This window comes from Capsicum annuum, chromosome 1 (assembly GCF_002878395.1).
Source record: "Capsicum annuum cultivar UCD-10X-F1 chromosome 1, UCD10Xv1.1, whole genome shotgun sequence".
NCBI lineage: Eukaryota > Viridiplantae > Streptophyta > Magnoliopsida > Solanales > Solanaceae > Capsicum > Capsicum annuum.
Window position 1 is genome coordinate 292,154 of NC_061111.1, and position 25,098 is coordinate 317,251.

Here is a 25,098-nt window from a genome sequence, read left to right on the forward strand (position 1 = left end):
AGAGTTTACAAGGTGTTTCTCACACCAAACAACAAACCAAACTACAAGATTAACAACACAAGATGAATACAAGATGAACAACAATTTTGGCCAACAAGAGCAAACACAAACCGAGAGTAGAGAACAAGAACAACACAACAAGATTACAATAAAAGTAAAGGATAGATAGTGAAACACAGATTATTACAAGATTAAGAACTAAGTGTATATCAACACTAACCCCTAATGCATATAATAATCTAAACCACACTCTTACGATAATCATCAAGGGAATCAACTCACCTCAAGATCCACCATTTCCAAGTAAGGGTCAATATTGGCTTTTCCAAGCCCTAAACTACAATGACTATTCCAAAACTTAACTTAGAACTACACTAAGGTGGAACATTCTCAAAGAGAGAGAATAAGTCTTTCAATATTTCATCATCAATAATCTAATGAGAGGATCTAAAAAATTCTACTTATACTATATTACAAAAGAAGGCAAAAAGACTAGACTACCCCTTAATGACCAAGGGTGGCCTTGGTGTGTTGGAAGACAATATGAATTAGCCAAAATGCCCTTAAGATTAAGTAGCCAAAATGCCCTAAATAAAGGGAACCAAAAACGTGAACCAACAAAGGTGGTCCCAACCCGGGAGTCCTTAAGTCTTTAAGGCTCCAAGAAATCTTCCACTCTCGGGTTTGTTCAATGGTAGTATCAAAACATCCCTCCAAGTTTGATCTCGTGCCCTCCATGCGACCAAAGCGTGATTTTTTACATAGTGACTTTGAATGATATCGTCGAAAGTTAAGGCGACCATTATTCTTGTATCATTCTACACCCTGATTCTAGGGCCAGGATGAGTAAATTCGTTTCTGGTGTTTCAGAATATGTTGTCAAGAGTGTAGGACAACTATGTTGATTAAGGAGATGGACCTTTCTAGATTAATGGTTCATGCTCAGCAGATTAAAGAGGAGAAACTCAAAGAAAGGGAAAGGGAGAATAAGAGGGCCAGAATTGGTAGTTTTAACTTCTCCCAACAGAGGTCAGAAGGTGGTAATCATCCTCAGTTTCGCCAGAAATCCTCAGCTCCAGCCCCATCTTCTGTCAGTGCTCCAGTTCCTAAGTTCATAAGTTCAGACAGGACAATCTGGATAGAGCACCAGGCTCCAAATCTCAGGGTAGCATGAATAATGGTCGCACTAACCAGTTTCTAAGAGATGTGGTAAGAACTACAAGGGTGAGTGCTTGGCAGGCAGCTATGTGTGTTTTGGGTGGGGCAAGTCAGGCCATCGAATAAGGAAATGTCCTGCAGTCTCCTATTCGTTTATGTTTGGTACTTTTTGTTGCTTTATTTGCTTTGTATCGTACTATGCAGTTATTTTTTTGGAAAGCTTGCTTCAATGACATTTCTTTTGAGTCGAGGGTCTGTTCGAAACAACATCTCTACCCCACAAAGGTAGTGGTACGGTCTGCGTACATCATACCCTCCCCAGACCCCATACGTGGGATTACACTGGATATGTTGTTGTTATCATCCACCATGGTGATTCTATCAACATGGAGGAGAGAACAATAGCGTGACAAAAATCTTAAAGCTTTAGTTGGATTTTGTTGACATTTTACTATTTACTACGTAATGCATCTTGTCTTGCAGAATCACGTGTAATGATATCATGAACTGTCCTGTAAGACTCAAGTATACTTTTCAACTGCACTGGCAAAGTGGGATGCTGACTTCTTTATCAAAGTTGATGATGATGTCCATGTCAATCTGGGTTAGTAAAGGTTTATTAGAATTTTTTGTCTGAATTCTGAGTAATAGAAAGGCACACTAATTAGGACAGTACAACAATAACTAAATAAAATCGAGCTAACTCGGGCCGCCGATAAGATATTTCATTATCCCTGTTGCACCATTTAAACACGGCTCTATCCAATATTTATAAATTTAGGTTCTCTATGTTTATACTTGCATATAAGTCTCTAAGAAGATTTGAGTCCTAGCGAACATTGGACCTAAGTAGGCGTACAAATATGACTAGAACTTATTTGCAGCTAAATTGATATTGCCTGTGTAATAACGGATAATTACTAGACACCTAATTATTGTAGAGTTCTTATAGTTGTTGTAACTTTTAGTCTATCCTTATTGATATAGGTCTCATATATAGTCTTGTACAGATACTGAAAACAACAGTCATTCTATCAATAACATATAATTCTTTTCCTATCTTCTACTCTCTATCTCTTTATGGTATCAAAGCCTATCTAAACTCCTATGAGTTGATCCTCTTTTTTTTTTTACTTTCTTCTCTGTTTACTTACACAAATGGCCTCTAAGATTTCTGTGACCAATGCCGATGGAATCAACAATGCTATCACCATTGTTCAATTCAATCCAGTTACCTAACTGCCCATTAAATTAACGGCCAGTCACAATTTCTCCTTGTGGAAAGCTCAAGTTTCAATGCTTATGCATGGTCACAATCTTTATGGGCATCTCGATGGCTTCATCCCTGCACCCACTTGCACCATCTCTCAGAATAATCAAGACGTTGATAACCCTGAGTTTCTTTCTTGGTATCGCCAAGATCAGCTAATTCAAAATGCTATCTTGGCCTCTGTTGATCCTACGCTTGTCCTCACTGTTGTTGTTGCACTCTTCACTAAAGCTGCCTGGGATGCTTTGCATATTGCATATGCAAACAAATCTCAAATAAGAATTTTCAGCCTGCGAGATTGATTGGCCCACCTCACTAAAGATTATCGTCCAGTCACAGATTATCTTCATCAAGTTCGATCACTTTGTGATGAACTTGCAACTGCTGGTGCACCGGTATCAAACCCGAAACTTATTGTGAAAATCCTTAGTGGACTTGGATCTGAATTTTGAGAACTTTCTGCTGCCATTCGTGCTCGCGATTATCCTATTTCATATGAAGAGCTTTACGAAAAACTTCAAGATTATGAGTTTTTCCTCAAACATGAGGAAGACAAGAAGTCGCTATCAACTCCCATTACTGCTGCTGTAGCACAAAAGACTAGCTCAACTTCTTCTCGCCTGAGCAACAATAATTACTCCAGCAGTCGCCGTCCAGGTGTGAACCCTCCTGCCAACAATCAGCAATGGCGCCCTCCTGCCAACAATCATTAATGGCAAGCACAACGCCCATGAAGAAACAACCAGCAGCAGCAGCCCTCTGAAAAAAACCTTCGCTGCCAACTATGTGATCGCCTAGGTCATTCCGCTAAAATTTGCAGATCGCAGTCACATAACCATCTGCTATCCCGGGCAAACTTTGCTGATCGTTTTTCTTCTCAACAGTCCCCTTGGATCGTCGATAGTGGAGCCACTCATCATATTACATCTGATACTTAAAGACTAGCCACTATACATGACTACCACGGCAGCGAAGATATAACTATGGGCAATGGTAACACCATTCCAATATCCCATACCAGTAACGCTAACATAAGTGCATCAAATCATCATTTTAAACTTCTCAATAACTTATGCTCCCCTTTCATTAAAAATAATCTTATTTCTATTTCTAAGTTTTGTCGTGATAATCATTCCTCTATTGAATTTTTTCCTTTCCATTATCTTGTGAAGGATCTGAGTACGGGGGCATCTCTAGTTCGGGGGCAGAATAAAGATGGGTTGTATGAGTGGCCATCGGGCTGTACATATCGTTCTCCTAAATGCAATATGGCTGTTCCAATTCACCTGTGGCATCGGCGTTTAGGCCATCCTAATCGTCGCGTTTTAGATACTGTGTTGAATAAGTTTTTCCTTCCTATTTCAGATCCTAAAACTAGCTCCATTTGTAATTCTTGTTATTCAAATAAAATGCACAGGTTGACTTTTTCAGAAAATTCATTGCAAAGCAATAAGCCCTTGCAAATCCTTTATAGCGATTTATGGGGTCCATCTCCAGTGTTGTCAATTGATAAGAAAAGATATTATGTGTTATTTGTTGATCAATTTTCAAAATACATGTGGTTGTTCACTTTAAAATAAAAAAATGAAACTTTGGAAGTTTCCCAAAATCTGCATCCATTGCTTGAACGCAAATTCAACACCAAAATTCAAATTTTTTACATTGATGGTGGTGGCGAATTTCAAAGTCTACAGTCGTATCTCAAAGCACATGGCATAGAGCACTTAGTGTCACCCCCATATACTCTACAGAGAGTTGCTCTAGTCGAAAGACGACACCGACATGTTATTGAAACTAATAGAACCTTGTTGCACCAAGCGTCTTTACCCTCACACTTTTGGAGTTTTGCCTGTCAACAAGTTGTTTATCTTATAAATAGGCTAACTACACCGAATCTTCAGCATAAGATCCCGTTTGAAATTTTATTTCAAACTATGCCCAAGTATGACTCCGTTAAAGTATTTGGTTGCTTGTGTTATCCATGGCTCAAACCATATGCCAAAAACAAACTCGAGCCTCGTTCGACACCATGTGTTTGTTTAGGATTTTCGAATAAACATTACTGCCACCAATGTTTTGATCCTTTAACTTTCAAAATATATTTATCTCGTGACGTTTTATTTTTAGAAAACCAGTTTTCATTCGAAAATATTTTTTCTCATTTGACAAAGACACAAAATAAAAATGTGTCTTGGGATATTTGTTCAACTGAACAGCAGCCGCAGGACAATACTCAATATTCACATGGCTCTTATGAGCTTCCCACTCACATTGTGCAGCAACCTGTGGACATGCACTCACCCATCTCCTCTACCCCAACAGGAACCAGCGTCTCAGGTAATTCAATTTCTCCCTCATCTGCTACTTATTCTCCAACATCTCCACTCCCTCCTTTCCTCACCATACAAAATTCAGTTTCAAGCCACAATTCACCTGAACCAAATGTTTTGACCTCACCAGTTCATTTTTCTCCCCATTTAAATATGCAGTCGTAATCCACAATAATCACTTACCAGCATCGAAATAAGTCTACTAGTCCTTTAACCCAGAACCCTGTGGTACAACCTTTTTCCTCGTCACCTGTCTCATCTCCCGTGGCCTCACAACCTTTTCTTGTTAACCCTAAATCTACATCAATGCCCACTCATAACATGATTACTCGATCTAAGACTAATAGCCTTAAGCCTAAGCAATTCCACACTGTTGTTCAAACCACTTCCTCCCTACCTAGAAACTTTAAGCAAGCTCAACAAGTCCCATATTGGCGTAATACTATGAAAAATGAATTTGATGCCTTAGTTCGGAACCGTACATGAGAGTTGGTACCATGTGATCCTTCAAAAAATATGGTGGATTGTAGGTGGCTTTTTCGGGTTAAATATCATCCTGATGGTTCTGTTGACAGGTTCAAAGTTCGCTTGGTTGCCAAAGGATTCACACAACGACCTGGCCTTGACTTCCAATGCACTTTCAGTCCTGTGGTAAAGCCAACAACTATTTGAATAGTTCTTGAAATTGCAACACAACAAAGCTGGCCCATTCGTCAACTTGGTATCAATAATGCCTTCCTGCAAGGTCGTCTTGATAAGGAAGTCAATATGCCCCAACTACCTGGTTTCGAATCTTCTGCACATTCAACGCATGTTTACAAGCTGCAAAAAGCTATTTATGGACTCAAACAAGCCCCCAGGGCCTGGTGCACCGAACTCAAAAATTATTTGGTTATTTTGGGGTTTATTAAGTCCCAATCTGATTCTTCATTGTTCATCCTGCAGAATTTTGAGTTTATTATTTATGTCCTAGTATATGTTGATAACATAATTGTTACTGGTAATCAGATTTGTGGTGTTCAAAGTATTATTGATAATCTTGCAATCCGATTCTCTTTGAAGGATCATGGTCCACTTTATTATTTCCTTAGTGTTGAAGTGTTGTCTTATCCTGGTGGTCTTTTGTTGTCTCAACAGAAGTACATTACAGATCTCTTGCAGGAAGTTAATATGCAAAATTGCAAAGGTGTTCCAACACCAATGGCTTCAACTGTAACTTTCCCAGAGTCCATGGAAGATTCTCTAGTTGATAGCTCTCTTTATAGACGATTCATCGGTAAACTTCATTACCTTTCTTTTATACGTCCGGACATAACATTTGTTGTCAGCAAACTCTCACAGTCTATGCACAGACCTTTATATCTCATTGGACAACCATGAAATATCTCCTCCGGTATCTACACCAAACATCCTCATTTGGCCTCCGAATTGCCAAAGAACATGATCACTGCCTTCTAGCTTACTCAGATTCTGACTGGGCTGGAGATCCTCTTGATCGAACCTCCACTACAGGTTATGTTGTTTACCTTGGCAGCTCTCCGATATCATGTTCTTCTAAAAAGTAAAGATCTGTCTCCCGTTCCTCCACAGAAGCAGAATATCGGGCTGTCGCTACTACTGTTTCTGAGATCAATTGGCTAACAAGTTTACTCCATGAGCTTCGGTTTAATCTCTCAGACATTCCTCAGATATTTTGTGACAATGTTAGCACCACCTATATTTGTGCCAACCCGATGTTCCATAGTCGGATGAAGCATATTGCTATTGATTTTTATTATGTTCGTGAACAAGTTCAAAACAAGGATATCGCAGTTCAACACCTTCACTCAGTTGATCAAGTGGCAGATATACTGATCAAGCCACTTCTAAGAGTCTCTTTTGTCAAGCATTTTTCCAAGTTGGGTGTAGTTGACACCACCAACTTGCGGGGGCGTGATAATGGATAATTACTAGACACCTAATTGTTGTAGAGTTCTTATAGTTATTGTAACTTTTGGTCTATCCTTGTTGATATAGGTCTTATATATAGTCTTATACAGATACTGAAAATAGCAGTCATTCCATCAATAACATACGATTCTTTTCTCAACGGTGCTCATCCTGTGCCCTGATAAAAGAGGAGAGTAATTTTAGGTTTATATTAAGCATTAAGCTAGTCAATTAATAATGCATCCTCTCAACACTAAGTAGGAGAGTGATTAATATGTACTAATTTCATATTTTGTCACTGGTGTTTTAGGTTCACAGTTAGACCGTCATCAATCTAAACCTCGTGTGCACATGGGTTGCATGAAATCTGGACCTGTTCTCTTGCAGAAGTAAGATTCTAGATCCATAATGAGCTTTTACAGTTCTACTTCAAGGTTCAAAATTTTCAAGTATGACATACTTTTTGTGCAGAGGAGTGAAGTACCATAAACCGGAATACTGGAAATTTGGTGAAGAGGGAAATAAGTATTTTAGGCATGCAACTGGACAAAATATATGCGATCTTTAAGAATTTGGCTACCTACATATCAATCAATAGGTACATCTTTTTTTTCCTCAAGCTTTCAGTTTGTTGCACATCCATGTGCTTTACTGGTCACAATCTACTGTTTATTCACAAAGAATTTCTCGCCAGGCACATTCTCCATAGGTATGCAAATAAAGATGTTTCTTTTGGCTTTTTTTTTATTGGGCTTGATGTTGAACATATTGGTGAATGAAGTTTGTGCTGTGGAACACCCCCAGGTAAGATGCTGACGCCTATTCACTCGTATACTCTATGTGATATGCTGGTTTCTGGTCTTTGGATTCTGCTACTAGAGTTGATGATTGTCGACATTGCTCGTTTCAAACTCAAAACAATTTCTTCATTATATTTTGTAGCCAAGTAGTCCGTAGGTATATGTTATCGTATGAAAATTCCAACAAAGATTTCACTGCAATTTGCACCTTGGCACAAAGCAATAGAGGCCACTGAAGATATGAATGCTCACTGTTGTCCTAGACCTCCCTACAAGGTCAGAAAGTTCTTGTAAAAAATTGCAAGCACCAATCTCCATTTACACTCGGAGAGCAACATAATCAGGCCATCCTCCAATTAAATCTTTCTTGCATATATTGCCATAAAAACACTCCCAGAATCTTGTTCTCAGTAATATCTAAAGATTGTACAGTTCTTTGGTGTCCTTACCTTGGGGAGTTTCAAGATAGTGTTTGCACAAAATACTCTTTGGGTTCTTAGCATAGATTTAGATGATCTATTAGTTAGACCTCCACATCATGTCTATGTCTAGTTTGTCTGATGAGTTGAGTTTGAACTGTTGGTTATCAAGAATAGTTTGCGATCTTTCTTTGTGCAATTTCGTCTCCTAAGTGTACGCACCGGCGCATTACTAGTTCCATTTTCATGACTGGATTATTTTTCCTCTTAACTAAAAGACTGCGAGTGTGATACAGGACAAATGGACATCTTATCTTTTGATGACATCTTTGGAGGCCAACACATAAAGGCTCAAGACTTGGTCACCTTGAGAATACAAGAACATGTATGGAGGACCCATTTTGAGCATAACTTAAAGCAATCTCGCGTGTGGAAGATTGCTTGGAGCATTTAAGATTGAGGACTCACGGTTTTGGACATTAATTAAGGTCATTTTGGACATTACACATGATGTATTTACACATCATGGCCGCACCTATCATTAAGGGCAAAGTGGTATTTTTGTTTTCTTTTGTGTTACATTATAATAGGTTATTTTAGCTCATTTCTTTGCAGATTTTGAAGGATGAAGAATTGAAAGACATATTTTCTCTCTTTTGAGAGTGTAACACCCTTAGTTGTAGGGCTTGGAAAAGCCATCCTTAGCATAGGGCTTGAAAAAGCCAATATTGATCTTTGCTTGAAAACGGTAGATCTTAAGGTGAGTTCATTCCCTTGGTGGTCACCGTAAGAGTGTCGTTTTTATTATCACATTTATTAGGGGTTTTAGTGTATGATATACACTTGGTTTCTGATTCTTGTCATAATATTGGCCTCACTATCTATCCTTTACTTTTCTTGCTGTTATCTTGTGTAGTAGACTGTTTTTAGGTCTTTTTTGAATCCAAAAATTTATGTTCTTGTTGTCATCTTATTCTTCACGTTTTGTGGCTATTTTGGGTGTCAAATACACCATTGTTATCTCGTATTATTGTTGTTGTAGTGAATCCAAGAGTGGTCTCCTTCTTGGTCCTCAAATCTTTAAGATTAGTGGACTGTTTTGGAGGGTGTATTGGACTATTTAGTGGTTGTTTTGTGCTCCTCTTTTTTTTTCGTATCATTTGGTATCAAAGCAAGGTTTGATCTTATTCCTACAAGATCAATCTGGGGCTTGCTTGTTAGAAAAATCAAAAAACAAAAATATTTGAAAATCTGAAAAATTCCAGAAAAAAGAGCAATTTGTCCATTTTGTATTCTTGGCTAAAAATTATGTTTTTTGTTGTGTCTTGGCCGAGATTTTCACTTGTATTTGTTGTTTCTAGTGTTAGTTTTACCCTTGACTAACACTTTGAGTCCAAATTTAAGTTTGAGCTTACATTGTTGATGTTATTGTGAACCTGGATGTTTTTTGGTTGTGATGGATTGTTTTGGCCTTGTGTTCTTCATCTTGTTGTTGACAATTGGTGGTATTGTGTTGTGTTCTTGAAGAAGTTGTTGTTGTGTTCTTAAAGGTTGTTGTGGTGTTCATCTAGTTCTTTATCTTTTCTTACAACTTAAGACAATCAAAAGGGCAATATAGATTCAAAAGGTGAAGATGAAAAAATGTAAAGCTTGTTGTGAGAAACCTTGAACCTAAAACTTCCTAGACTAGACTTCTACTTTTTCAGCTTTCCCTTATTTCAAAGACCTTGTTTTGTGGGACAAGCTACTTTTTCGTGCTTCAAGAACTTTGTTTTGTGGGACTACTTTTTCTTGTTTCAAGAACTTTGTTTTGTGGGACAAGCCCCTTTTTCTTGTTTCAAGAACCTTCTGTTGTGGGACATAATACTTTTTTTTTATTTCAAGACTTATGTTTTCCCTACCAAAAATCAATTGTCACCTTTTCCAAATAGTGTGAAGATTTAAAATTTCAGAATTTGTGATTATATTGGGTGGGACCAAAACCAATTGCATGCTGCCACATCACCCATTTGCTACTGTTCACGTCATTAATAAGCTCAAATTTCAGATTTTAGTAGTTTCCTTTTGTTGTTCCTTAGTTTCAATTTTATTGGTTCCAATTAATTAACAACTAGTAATCACCTACTTAGTTGTAGATTAATTGTTGAATCCATTTCTTTCGTGTCTTCGTTATTTGTGAGTTTTTCTCGTTTTTAACTCATTGTTACTTCCTTATTTCAAGTTCGTAAGTAAATTTTATTTCGTGTCTTGAGTCGATCAAACAAGAATCTATTACGTCCACCAAGTAGAATTGACATCCTATTGACTACTGGAGTATAAGCAACTTTCAATATTCACCGCTCCAATTGTGAGAATCACAAAGGTGAGTGTATACGAGTATTGTTGAGGAGCTTTACTACTAATCTTGTTTGTTCATTTTGTAGGTTTAAAGGGTGATATAAGGGGAACATGACTTCGATAGCCTAGGATTATTGTGACTACAATATGGGAGACTATGATTGTAGTGAGGGTTTTTATGGCTACGAAGTTGAGGGAGATTGCGGAGGCTATGAAAATAGCCATGATCAAAACATAGACAGATCTGAAAGTTACTATTTTGAGGGAGAAAATGAGGTGAATGAAGTGCCTAGTGCTTATGGTGACTTTGGAGATGATGTAGGACCTCGTGATGGATCGTATGATGAAGTTGGGACATGTGAGGAGTCTTGCACTCCCCACTCCGAACCTAGATTTGGTTTTAGGTATAACCCTTTCATTCGCAAACCTTATGAGAGATATGATGAGAGTACACGTGAGGAGTGTGAAGATTCATATTCTCTACCTTGTAGTACTTCTTATCAAGGTCGATATAGTGTGAATAGTTATACTAGCTATAGTGCAGGTTGTCCAATGAGAAGAAGAGGGTATGTATCTCTAAAATCGAGGGGTAGTCATGTGCTTTACAATATTGATCCGAGAAGAAGTGTACACTCCAGAAAGGTGACCATTTGTGGGATACCGGGCTGCCTCGTTGTGTTAAATGATAGGTACTATAGAAACTACATTGTTCCATCCATGGTTGATTACTTGGGGTTATTTTGCAAGCCTTTACTTGTTCCATACTTCTTGGACAGGTTTAAGGTTACCGAGAGGGTAAAAGTTGTCTTCACCCAATTTAATTACCATGAGGAGGTGTGGTGTGATGTTTTTCCCATAACCTATGGTCATGTGAGCTTGGGCGCCGATTAGTTTGCACAATATAAAGTTCCAAATATGCAAAATTGGCCTAATATTGTAAGAGACCAATGGGGAAATTGTTTCGAGACGTACATTTTGCCCGGGCCGCAAAAAGAAGTTCCTACCTACTCCAATTCAAATTATTATGAGAGACAAAAGATTGAGGGGAGTAAGGGAGTGAAAGGTGGTAATTCGAGAGTGGAAAAAGGAGAGGTTGTGTTGAGCGAAGTGAGAGGATTACCACCAAGCCGTGCTAACTTTGGTTGTCCTTCTATTTCTATGGACATTTGTGTAGGTACCAACATGGCAAGCGAAGGCGACCAATGTCAAAAGAAAGTTGCTGCCCAAGCTTATGGAGGGCCTTCACCTCACGGCAAGAAAGAGTCTACTCAAGATCTTCAAGGTAAAATAGCTAACTCTTACACTTTAATGCATGTGAATGATAATTGTATGGCTATTAATCTATTGAGTGTGAGTAGTAGCTTACTTATTTATGAGTCTAATGATTCCTTGCCTCTTGTTGATGATGTACATATTGTGAGTGTGGATACACTAGTTGATCCTATTGATGATGAAATTGACTCCTCTTGTGAGATCAATTTATGTCCACCTAGTGTTGAAGCCTATATGTTGAATGAAAGTACATCGTCTTGTGTAATGGGTGTTGATCAACTTGTTTGTGAAAACTGTCCACCACTTGAGTATGTGTGTGATATGCTTAATAGGACTCAAGTGAGTGAAGTATTTGAAAATGTTGGTCAACAAAGTGAGAATGAACCCGAGAGCTCTTCTTGGGGTAATATTGTGTTTGAAACATCCTTGAAACTTGATATTGATCATTGAGAGAGTGAGGAACTTGCTTGTTCCAAATCTGTCCGTGAGGTAGATCACACTCTTTTTAGGTATAACGTCTTGTTTGAATATGATTTACACACTCCTAATGAACCTAGTGGTGAAAATGATGGTATAGCTTGCCTTGGAAGCTATAGCCTATATGCTAACCCACTATGGTGTGACAACATTCCTCCTAAAGAGGAAAATCTCCTCTTGAAAGATGAGAGTACTCTTAAGGGTAAGGAATGGGTAGTTGCGGAAGCTACTTCTTCTTCCACTTTGTGTGATTTCATTGTTGAGAGTACTCATGGTGATTATCGGGAAACTAGTAGTGAGTACACACATGAGAGCACCTTAGTAGAAGTCGATTTGAGTGATACCTTTTTTTCTACTCTCTATTTGCTTTGGATGATATGTATGTTATTGTAGAGAGTATGTCATTTAGTTTGGGTGTAGACCACGTGAAAGGGAAGTGTTGTCGAGACCCGTGTCTATGGCCACTTTTCCCATTTGACCCCGGTGCCAAATTTAGAAATGGTGATGTTGGTGCACCAAACTTATATTGAGTTTTTAATATTCCTTTCAAAGGATTCTTGGTTATATTGCAAATATGTGCAACCTTGGCATGTTGAGATGATTTGTTATGCTAACCCTAACCCTCATGCCATGAGGAGTTTGTATTTGTTTGTCCTCACTTCGGTTTTGCAAGGTTTGGATTCGAGGTCGAATCTTTTTCAAGAAGGGGAGGATGATACGAGACACATGGTCATCTTATCTTTTGATGACATCTTTGGAGGCCAACACATAGAGGCTCAAGACTTGGTCACCTCGAGAATACAAGAACATGCATGGAGGACCCGTTTTGAGCATAACTTAAAGCAATCTCGCGTGTGAAAGATTGCTTGGAGCATTTAAGATTGAGGACTCACGGTTTTGGACCTTAATTAAGAGCATTTTGGACATTAAACATAGTGTATTTACATACCATGGCCGCACCTATCATTAAGGGCAAAGTGGTCTTTTTGTCTTCTTTTGTATTACACTATAAACAGGTCATTTTAGCTCATTTCTTTGCAGATTTTGAAGGATGAAGAATTGAAATACATATTTTCTCTCTTTTGAGAGTGTAACACCCTTAGTTGTAGGGCTTGGAAAAACCATCCTTAGCATAGGGCTTGGTAAAACCAATATTGATCTTTGCTTGGAAACGGTAGATTTTGAGGTGAGTTCATTCTCTTGGTGGTCACCGTAAGAGTGTCGTTTTTATTATTACATTTATTAGGGGTTTTAGTTTATGATATACACTTGGTTTCTGATTCTTGTCATAATATTGGCCTCACTATCTATCCTTTACTTTTCTTGTTGTTATCTTATGTAGTGGACTGTTTTTGGGTCCTTTTTGAATCAAAAAATTTATGTTCTTGTTGTCATCTTGTTCTTCACGTTTTGTGGTTGTTTTGGGTGTCAAATACACCATTGTTATCTCGTATTGTTGTTGTTGTAGGGAATCCGAGAGTGGTCTCCCTCTTGATCCTTAAATCCTTAAGATTAGTGGATTGTTTTGGAGGGTGTATTGAACTGTTTAGTGGTTGTTTTGTGCTCCTCTTTTTTTTTTCCGTATCAGAGTGGAAGGCCCAAGCTGGGAACACTTGTGCTGTATCATTCGATTGGAGCTGTAGTGGAATTTGTAAATCAGTAGAAAGGATGGAAGAGGTCCACCAGCGCTGCGGAGAGGGAAATGGAGCAATATGGCATGCCAGTTTCTGAAAGTTTATGATTATGCTTGATTCTTTTGGTTGCAACTCCAATCGTATTGTAAAATTTGTGAGTAGCATGTGATGGGCCTAATTTTTGTTTATCAAAGCCATGTCACTTGAAATCTGCAATGTTCACCAACTCAATTAATCATTCAGTTTATTAGTTAGGCAGAAATTAAAATTGATGATCATGGAATTCCAAAGCTGCTGAAGGGCCAACTATGTTACTACCCATTAAGGAATGAAAAAATTGACATGACCTAAGCATATAGTACCAATAAGTAGTTGAAGTGACATTTGGCTGAGTGGACGGAATATTTAGTAATAATGAGTGCTACAGGAGTTGGACGGAATATGCATGTTCAACGTGTTATATGTTTGTTAGGTTGCGGGCGTATTTTTGGCAAAATTTTGTTATGATTGAAGTTGAACTGAAAAAAGGTCCTAAATTATAATGATGGGTTATGAATGACACGTTTATGGATCCAAAAGGATATATGTTCAGCCCCACGTTTATTTCAATGATGTTTGAATTTGAGATTTTACATATTGTGACACTGCCACCATTGCCCCGGCCTTATATGTATGTTACACTATAGCATTTGCTTTCAGCATTGCTAGTAGTGGCTGAAAGAAGAAAAAGGGTCCACGTAACAGTTAATAATAGCAGCTGCTTTTACACCCGAAATTAGAGGAAGAAAAATGAAGTACTTATGTAATAATATGACAGCGACAAAGTTGATTTAAAAGCACCGACCACTGTTTCAAAGTTATCATCAGAGTTGGGTTTGGCAGGAGATAAATCCTTTTTCCCTCAAATTGTAACCACTACCCATATAATCTTTGTTTTCCTTTTTCACTCTCAAGTTTACGACTGTAATTAAAGATAAACCCATCCTTTAATTATCCTCTATATGGGAGGAGACGTACAACTCCTATTCAGTTTGTCAAGTACCCTCTTTATTTGATTACATGACTCCCATTTTCAGATCTAATGGTCAATATTAATTTAATTAAACCAATCCTTAAAGCATGGTCAAAACTCACGTACGAGTTGGTTAGATCTGTATAATTTTGATCGAGTTGAGAATGGTTCTATCTTTTGAATTTTGAATTTGACCCAAAGAAACTCTACATAATCCAACGTTGCTACTTAAGCTATTGTAATAGTAAGAGTTTAATAAAAGCTGCATATATGCCAATTCGTCATGTATTTAACAAAAATTCCAATTAAGATTGTGTTTAACATGATGAATTCCCTTTCAAAAGGAATATTATTTTTATAATGAAAAAGGAAATATTTTTTGATGTTTGGTTTTCATAAAATAATTTCGACAAATTTGAAAAAAATGACAACTTATAAGCATCGGAGGAGTTGGTTCTTCCTTGAAATGGTATCTAATTGCTGAAAACGTGAAAAAATTGTGGTAACGGTAATAACATGACGATAAGGATCCACCAACCAAGCAAGAGAAAAAAAATAAAAATAAAAAGGGACAAAGCCAAATGAGTTGACATCATCGTTAGCATAATTTAGTACTACAATAATAATATATCTAGTGCATTTTTATTAGAAATTATTTTTAATAGATACTTACTCAAGATAAAACAACGAAAAAAAAGAACGTCGTAAAAGTCTAAGGGTATAATTTAATGAGGTTTGGTGATTGCAATAGTAGTACTTTTCTAATGTTATTTGCAACGTGAAAAGTAGGCATCATTTTGTAGAAAGTTAGATGGTCAAAAAACAAATAAAAGAGAAAGTCAAATGGTTTGAACGAGAAAGATGAAAAACGCGGCGATACTACTATTACTCCAAGACTGACTTATACTAATAATAGTATTTTAACCTTGCAAATAAATACACCTTTTTTCCAACACAACCTACCGAACAAACTACTTAATAAACTTATATATATAACCACCACCACTTGTTTGGGTGTGTCAATTAAATCGCGTCCTCTGTTTTTACAAAAAAAAATAAAATAGAACACCTAAAATTCATTTTTATATATTTCCCACAACCACAAGCAACAGACGCAATTGTAGAGTGAGCTGGATTATTATTATTCCCTGGTGGTGGTGAGGCTTCGAAACCGAAGCTAAAATCAAGAAGCAATAAAGGTTAAGGTAAGGGCGTGAAGTGAAATGAAAGAGGGCCTACCAGCAATCGACTGACACCTCTCTCTACCGCTACATCCTTATCTTTTTTTTCCCTAAATCTATTCCTTCATCTTCTATCCTCCCCTTATCCTTTCTTTTTTTTTTTTTTTTTTTTTAAAAAAAATCTTCCATTTAATATTAGCTCTTCTTGTTATCTTTCTTTCCTCTTCCTTTGCAACTAGCTGCTATCTTTAGGGTTGTTTTTCTCTTTTTATCTTCTTCTTCTTCTTCTTTTTTTTTTTTTTTGAGAAACCCTCGAGTCGTCGGCGTGGTCAAAGGTAGTACCTTTTTAACGATTGAATCGGGGGCTTGTATCTTATTATGGCTTTGGTAGCGGCTTTGCTTGATATTTTACAAAGACCAAGTATGGGAGAGGTAATATTTGAGCTGTGTATGTTTATGGCTCCCGTCTGGATTGCTGTTGTTGTTGGGGTGTTGGTTGGATGGGCATGGAAGCCCAAGTGGGCTAATCTTGCCATTGATTCTCTACCTCCAACTCCAATACATTTCCCTTCTTCCTCTACCTCTGGGTTTCCTTCAATTTCCACACTCAAATTTCAAGTTCCCAGCAGCGTTTCTTGGATCAAGGAAAGTCAATCCTCGACCTCCATACCATGTTCTACCTCCAGGTTAGTTGCAAAGTCTCTCTCTTTCTTCCTTCTCGCGCAACATTAAATTAATTTCATTTAATTCAATTGGTTATATTCTGCCTCTCGACATAAATGTTTGGTCTTGGAGGAATAATAATTGAATCTGCTGTTATCAATCAGCTCATTGCAGCCGACGGAAGGAGAAAAATCAGTAGTAACAGATGCAGACCTTCTTTACCTAGACGGATTGGTTGAAGAGCAAGATGGAGGACCTGCTTGGATTCAGATGATGGACCGTTCTACCCCTAATATGTCCTATCAAGCTTGGCGTAGAGATCCTCAGGTACATTTCTCTCCCCGAGGACCTGCCCTCCGTAATGATAATTGTTTTGCACTTCCCGTTAATTGGATTGCATTTTTTAATGTTATGCTAGACTGGACCTCCGCAATATCGTAGCAGAACTGTATATGAGGATGCCACTCCAGAAATGTTGAGGGATTTCTTCTGGGATGATGAATTTCGATTGAAATGGGATGACATGCTTGTACATGCTGAAACATTGGAACAGTGTCCTACCACTGGAACCATGGTGGTTCAGTGGGTGCGTAAGGTATGAAGTTGCTCTGTCTTCACTTATGTCATACTATTCAACTGCCTAATTGAACTATGACTTACCAAAATCATTTCTGGTCCAGTTTCCCTTCTTTTGCAGTGATAGAGAGTACATTATAGGCCGTCGAATTTGGGAGTCAGGGCAGACTTACTATTGCGTCACTAAGGTAAGAGAATGAAAGCTTGTCATAAAATGCACAAGTAGTATGTGCCAAATGTAGATGTCAAACAAGTGTACGCTTCACCGTCATAATCCTGTGTGTTTGGTAGTGGTAAATAATGCTTTTCAACATGGCATGCCATTTGTTAACCTAACTTGAAATTTTTATAAGTGAAAGCTAGATAACCCGAGCTAGATATTTTCGAATCAAATTCAAGGGTGTCCCTAAAAGGATGCTTTTAGACACGGTAGATTTGTTGTGAACCTGATAAGCAAGTTTACATATTTCATTATCTGAGAATAATTCAAAGAAGTTGAGTTAGTTGTATCAAACCAGCTTTATGAGGGTCCACTACTTTCAAATGTGTTTCTTTTGCACTTAGTATACCAGTTGTGAACTGATGGTTGATGAGCAAAGATATGTTTTCTGTTATCTAAGAAGAATACAGAGAAATCAGAGTAGGAGGATGCAAGCCAAATTGTAGAGTGCAGTAACTTCTCGTCAAACCCTTTTCCTCTCCTGCTTTTGGATTTTATTTTTTATTTTTTTAAAAAGAAATCCTAGTTTTGGAATAGAATATGCTGTGCATGCGTTAGTCTGTACTCATTGACGTCCAGAAAAACCAAAATTGGATTTGATTGTTCCCTAAGGTAGTAGTGAACACTTCATTATCGTAATAACTCAGGGAGATACAGGGATGAACCTCTCCCTCAATGAAACTTCCTCCATCTGAGTCATGTCCCATAGTTGTCCCGGGGGGGCTGTGTGAAAAAACTTAAATAGGGATTGTCTGATGTTGAGGAGGAACCACTCATTACCTTGTATTGTATAGAAGCCCTAGTCCTTCCTACCATCACAGTTATTGGATCTAACCAACCATTTCATACTACTTATGGTAACCATCTTAGTCTAGCCCCTGTGCTCTTAGATACATACCATCTTCAAAGTCAAACCTACTATTAGTTGACTGGAGTTGGATATCGTTTCCTGCCAGATTTGCATTTGAATAGTGACGTTACTCCATAATTAACACTCAAAGGATGAATATTTACGTGTAGTTGAGCGGAACACCCAAGATTAAATTGCAGGTACCCTAGTGTGGGAGCACCTACCGCATGTTTTTCATTGTATGTGTCCATGCATGAGTAGTGTTACTTCGGGAGAATAAAATATCAAAACTGGTAAAAAGTTCTGAGTTCACACTTTGATATTGGTTGACAGTGCTTCCTGTGTTTTGCTTTTTTTAAAAAAAAATTAAAGAATTAGCGGCCCTCACTCACACTCATATTCTCCAATGTGCATCATTTTGCTGAAATCTTGATCTCTACATGGTTCAGGGTGTACCATGCTCCTCTGTGCCCCGTCGCAATAAACCAAGGCGTGTTGATCTGTACTATTCAAGCTGGTGCATTCGCGCAGGTAATTTGAAGTAATATTGCTAGCTCAACTTCCAATAAAATTGTGGAATTTACTGAATCAAGTATGATGATCAACCATCAAATGTGGTTGACCTATCGTCATGATAGGAAATATTAGTATTAAAACTGAAATTAGAGATGTTTCATTTCAATAACTAAGAAGTGTTACTTTATGACTATACCCCTAAAATGCTTTTTAATATCTTCTGTATGAACAGCTGAATCCAAGAGAGATGGTCAGATGACTGCCTGTGAAGTGTTGCTATTTCATTATGAAGACATGGGTATACCTTGGGAAATTGCAAAACTTGGGGTAAGGCAAGGTATGTGGGGTGCTGTGGGGAAGATTGACCTTGGTTTTCGTGCATACCAGAAACAGAGAGCGTCTGGAGACCCAATTTCACGATGTGCATTCATGGCGCAAATCAACACCAAAGTTGATATTGAGAATCTCAGATCAATGGGGAACAGAACCAGTCCGTCTGTGATTGAGCCTGAGGATTCACCTGAGAAGCCTGCAGGGAGGAACATATCGAAGTTCTTAGTTGTTGGTGGGGCAATTGCCCTTGCTTGTAGTCTTGATCGTGGACTCCTTACAAAAGCGGTTATATTTGGAGTTGCTAGAAGGTTTGCAGGGATTGGGAAAAGGTTGTGAAACTGCTCTAGTATGTTTGAGGCATTTTATATAAGCATCATTTGACCCATAAGAGAGCATACTTTGGCGGCAAGGTAGCCACCGCGAAGAGTTAGGCAACCTAGATCCTCCACTGTGAAGAGCCGTGTGAGTTATATTCTGCTGTCTTCTGTCGAGCTGCATGGCAGCCACTGTTCAGGAGAATCCAGATGATACGATACATGTATTCTTTGAAATTCTGGTGTCACTGAATATCTCTTGCTTCAAATAAAAAAGCAAAGCTGATTCTTTTATGGACTTTTGTCTCTCTTTAATTTTAATTATTTTTTCTTGTTATTTGATACTTCCTCCATCCCATTTTAATGTGTCGCCATCCATCCCAAAAGGAATGTCATCATTCCTTATTTAATAACTATTTAATGGCAACATTTTCATTTTATCGTTACTGGGTTCCACTTAATAAGAAAAAACGACTATAAAATAAACTTTAAGAGGAGCAATTTGTAAACTTTACAAAGTCACTACTCATTTCTTAAACTCCGTGTTGGGTCAAAAGGCGACGGAGGGAGGAGTTGTTAAAGGGGGTTGTTTTATTTATTAGTGGAGGGAGCGTGTTCTTTTGCTCCAGTCTTCTTTGAATCAGATAGATGGTGAAGAGTGGCTTAGAATTGAGAAGGCCTTACGAAACCATGGGTGTAGGTCCAACAGAGAAAGAGTAGGTGGTTTCTTTCATCTGTCTTGGCTATATTCCATCCCTTGGAATTAATTGAATCTCGCTTGGACACTGTTATTATTAAAGAAAATTGGGATGACCTTTCCTTTATACTATTTGCCGCCTTTAACCATCCCGCGCCTGATACAGTTTGCATAAGACCGGTAATGGTTCCTATATGATCGATCGGCATGACTCATATATATGCTTGTATAAGGTCAAGCGGCAATATTTCCGACTTTATCAGTTAATAGAAAAGAAAATGATGTTGTTCTCATCCTTTTTTTCCTCCTGGGTATCAGTCTGTCTCAATACTTGTCCTGTTAAGATGAGAATATTACAATGTATGGTTGTTGCCTAAATTAGTTTCAATGAACTGCATGGAAAAGGTAGGAAGCAGCTTTGGAAAATTCAAATGAACGCTGTGAAATATCATCAAGTTTAATGGACGGCATGAGACATCGAATCTAGTGGAATAGGAAATAGATAACAGCCCACTTTTTGTAACAGTGCATCCTCCCTGTGTAATTCACAATGAAGCTTTCGTCTTTCTGACCAAAGTATAAAAAATAAAAAAATGGATAACAAAAAATATACTAAACCAAAAGAGAATGGAGCCAGGCAACAGATCTGGGAAAAGGAACGATTATTTGATCGTACGTCTTGTACAAAGTTAAAGAAGACAAATATTTACATACTAGAATTAAGATTCGCATGCACGATGATTACTTGATCGTCTTGTACAAAGTTAAAGAGAGACAAATATTTACATACTAGAGTTAAGATTCACATGAATTACATAGGCGATATAATTTATAAGAGAGAAGAGGGACTACATGAATTCATGAGCAAAGCCTGCAACCTTGGCGTTGGTAGGTTTGGCAAGGCTTATGGGTCGTTCAGTAGTATTTGCTCGAGTAGCGGCCGTGGATATATGTTTTGGCGGAGTACATGAATTGATCATGTTCTCTTCTTGTGGTTTTGGGGAGCGGGGAGCAGTAGCACAAGGCATGGAAGCCCTGACCTTATGCCCAAAGAATTCGGCACAAACTGCGTCAAATGAACTGAACAACGATGAATTCATGGCCAGAAGGGCGTGATATATATATATATATATAGTTAGAGAAACGAGACTTGAGAAGGGCGTGATTGTGATTAGATATATAGGATGGAAGCAAGGAAGGAAAGCTGGATATATAGTGTTGATCTTGATCATCGGGGGGTGCACATATTACAATAGTTTAGTGTAAATACGACGTACGCAGGACAAATATTGCCTCAGCCAGTTGGCGGCCCCCCACCTGGCACAAATTACATGATAGCTTGGATTAACGATAGCCATCAACAAGCTTCATATCTATCTATAGCTGTACTAGCTAGTAAAGCCGCATTATATGTACAGCTAGCTAGCTATTATATTTTGTGTTTGGCAGCACTACATATGCATCGTTTAACATTGCAAAAAAGTACGTACACAAATCAACAAAAAGTAGATCTAATTGGGACTAGATCAAAGGGGAAAGAATATATACTCCGCGGTGCCAAGGAGCTGATGGGGCGCGAATGTCGTCAGCTAGATAATATGAATAAGCTTTTGTAATCACCTCACAGTCTTACAAAGATATATTATATGTAATATTTTCATTATTTGTGTTGAGATACACTGCAAGAATATCGAAAAAATGGTACATCTATAAATTTGTAATATGATAGTTGTTCGATACGTGTGATTAATTTGGTTTCAGCAATATTAGTTATCATCTAATGTATCTCCACAAATGAGATTTACAGTAATTAGCTTCTAGGGTTGAGCACAGTGACGACAGGACTATACTCACTGAGAAATGAGAGCAATTATTCAGAGCAAGGGTCATTTCCCTTGCTTACTTTTTCCACCGCTATTATTTACTCTTATCCCGTCATTAGATAAATTTCACATGACATTTTTTGGTTTGTTTATACTAGTTTTTACTTTTACAAATTAAATTAAACCTAGTTAGCGATGAGATAAATTTTCACATGGCATTGTGTTTTCGTTTTGGGACAGGCATGTGCCCTGTCGTACTGTTTTTAACTATGGGGGAATAGTTTAATGTTAAAATACAAAAGCATAGTATTGTTAAACGGCGTCGAGAGGAAGCATACGTGAGCAGCGGGACCCATCCAGCATAATCCGATTTTCCAGACAGCTAACCTTTCGCTGCTCCCAATGCAACCACTCACGGGTCGGGTACAACACTTTTGATTTATGCTTACTCTTTACTCCCGCCGGTCATTTTACTCATCGAGCTTAAATTTAATGGGCTTTTTCTCAAAGTATGGTGATATATTTGAGCTTTTTTTTCTATAGTAATATTCTCATTTCACCAACCTTTGCTTCTCATTCAAGAATTTATTGAAATTTTTTCTCTTTGCTGCAACTAATTACGTTCGTCCATCTTAGAATGTTAGAATAAAATATCACTTAATCTTTTATATTTGTTTTTTGATAAGGGAGTTGTCGTCATTCCTGTATTTTTTTTATTTAGTTTAGATAATTTAACTACTTAGCAACTTAGACTTCATTTGTTTTTTTTTTTAAGATTCACACGTTTGAATCTGAATGCACATTTGAATAATTAAGATGTTGTTTTTAAATTTGAAAACTAAATAATTAAGACTGTTTATTTTTCAATATCTGAATGTGTAAAAAAAAATTATTTGTATTCATAATAAAATAAAAAATTAATTATATATTAAAAAATATGTAATTTAATACAACAAAATTATTAATAATTGATTGAGAAAAAACATTTATGTTTTTTAGTGATAGTGGAGGTGGCTTATAATGGTGGTTGCGGTGACAATAATTGATGTTAGTGATTAATAATGTTGGTGGTGATAATGGTTGGTATTGTAGTGTCTGTTATGATGGTGGTGGTGGTGGTGGTTGTGATGTGACGTTGCTTGATATTAGTAGTTTAAGGTGTTCATTGTGTTGGCTGAAACATGAATGCATGATGATTGATGATGTGTTGGTGCTAGTTGGTGATGTTATTTGTTGTGATGATGGAGGTGGTTGTTAGTAGAGATAAATTGTAGCGATGGTACTGATTGAAGTGGTGGTAGAGATGGCGTTACTAGTGACAATGGTGGTGACGGCCAAAGAATCTGTAGAGGTTGTGATATATTAATGGTAGTTAGTGATAGTGTCAGTTGTGATAGATAAGTTGATTGGTAGTAGGAGTTGACCAGTAGTGGTTGCTTATTGTGGTGCTGTTGACGGCAGTGGTGACAGTGAATATAATTAGAATAAATTAGGTAGTAGGTGTGGTAGCAGTTGATAATTGTGGTTGGTAGAGGTATTTTTTGTCGATGGTGATTGTGGTGGCGGAGGTGGAGGGTGGTGATTGACAATGATGACGATGACAGAGATGGTTAGTGGTGGTAACTGCTAATTATAAATAGAGTAGTAAATATTATCTAACACCAGAATAGCCCTTCACACCTATTAACACTTGGTTCTAGATCTGAATGATTAAGACCTATTCATACCTATTAAAAGTTAAAACCTTAATAAAAAATAAATACATTTAATAATTTGAAGTGAACCATTCAAATTCAGATCTCCATTAAATGCAAACAAATGATTACCCTTAATCTATGAAAAAAGAAACTAACCTGATATATGCTTCACTTTTAAAAAAATACGTAAAATTTTCCAAATTTGTCCACATAATTAAGTTTAGCAGTACAACTATATGGACGTTTATTTACCTCTATTCTAAAATGGAAGTGTAATTAATTAATACTAGTATAGCTCTTTCCAAACAACCTGATATACGCCAATTGCCGCATGTGGGAAAGTTGATACGTCAACGGAATTAACATAGGGCTATTAAATTTGGTTGATAAATGAGAAGCGTCACAAAGTAGAGTACATTTAGGTTTAGAAGAGTCCCCAGCTGACGCAAAAGAGATAACAGCTACAGGTTGAGATCCGGCGAAATTCGTCGGATTTCTTCCTAGGAATCTTACTGCATCTCCGGCGAAATGAAGGGCTCCTGCACTCTCGTTGCTTCCATGCTGGCCGCTTCTACTGTGGCTATTAGTTCCACATCCTATGCCGCTGATCCTCATCTAACCTTTCCCTCTCCTTCTACCAAGGTAAATAAATCGAATTGCTTGATTCTGACTCAATGGAGCTCTTGTTAAATTAAATTTTTCTATTTGCTGGACATCCATGCTTAGATAGATTGCCTGATGTGAATCTCACTGCATTTTACTTTTTACTCAGCTGGATCTTCTCTTCTGATCTATAAATGCTGCTAGTTATTGCCCTATGATAGATTAAACAAAAATAATGTGTATGACAGGGACTCGGTTATTCCTCATCGATGGAGAAGCTTAGATCTGACAAGTCAAGGAAATTGCCATTGACGGCTTCAGAGAAGGAGAAATTTACGCCTAAGTTTGATGGCCTGAGGTTCATTGAGACTCTGGTTACGGCTCATAGGTGAAATCTATGTAATTGCAGGCTCGCAGTCAAGTAGCATTAGCCCCATCCCCATTTGTTTATCCATTGAAATGGAAATGAACATTGTCTTTTTTATCCAATGGGATTGATTGACTTGTGTTTTGTTTTTCTGACAATACTTGTTATTGAAAGTACATCTTTTTCTCTCTTTATCAGTTTAAAATATGTCCAGTTTTCGGTGAATCATCTTTACTCCTGTTTAAATAGATCCTGGACGTATAGCTATTCCTGTTTAAACAGTTCTATTGCCAAGTCTGTTTTATCTGTTGTTTCAAGTCATAGCCAAAGTGAAGTCATGCTGCCTATAAAATTACCAACTCTACCGTTATGGTTCAGAGCTAAAACTCTAAATAAAATGAGTGAGGTGCCACAAATTGTAAGACTGAAATCAGGAAGAAACTATTTTATCATGTATGATTTACTTTATTATAGTTGATAAAAGAGGAGATGGAGGATAAGGAAATTGGGCTGTAGCTTTACGGAGGCGAGAAATTATGTTAGCTCTAAAGATTGGTCCGAGAAGTTTGTCAATCGCTGAACAAATCCGGTGTCGCTCTTCCGTGAATACCTTTTTGTTT

At 37.6% G+C, this 25,098-nt stretch overlaps 2 protein-coding genes and 1 pseudogene across 2 annotated transcripts; all 3 read left to right on the forward strand.

Annotated features, from left to right (window-relative positions):
- The first annotated feature begins 1,170 nt into the window (after window positions 1-1,170).
- On the forward strand, window positions 1,171-13,916 carry LOC107857788 (annotated as a pseudogene).
- Window positions 13,917-15,604: 1,688 nt separating this feature from the next.
- LOC107863500 lies at window positions 15,605-19,585 on the forward strand. The gene is made up of 6 exons (XM_016709436.2): window positions 15,605-16,505; window positions 16,647-16,809; window positions 16,901-17,077; window positions 17,163-17,246; window positions 18,578-18,659; window positions 18,877-19,585. The coding sequence occupies exons 1-6, from the start codon at window positions 16,198-16,200 to the stop codon at window positions 19,311-19,313; spliced, it is 1,251 nt and encodes a 416-aa protein (XP_016564922.2). The 5' UTR covers window positions 15,605-16,197; the 3' UTR covers window positions 19,314-19,585.
- Window positions 19,586-23,644: 4,059 nt separating this feature from the next.
- Window positions 23,645-24,670, forward strand: LOC107863489. Its single transcript, XM_016709425.2, has 2 exons — window positions 23,645-24,150; window positions 24,360-24,670. The coding sequence occupies exons 1-2, from the start codon at window positions 24,037-24,039 to the stop codon at window positions 24,501-24,503; spliced, it is 258 nt and encodes an 85-aa protein (XP_016564911.1). The 5' UTR covers window positions 23,645-24,036; the 3' UTR covers window positions 24,504-24,670.
- Window positions 24,671-25,098: the final 428 nt, after the last annotated feature.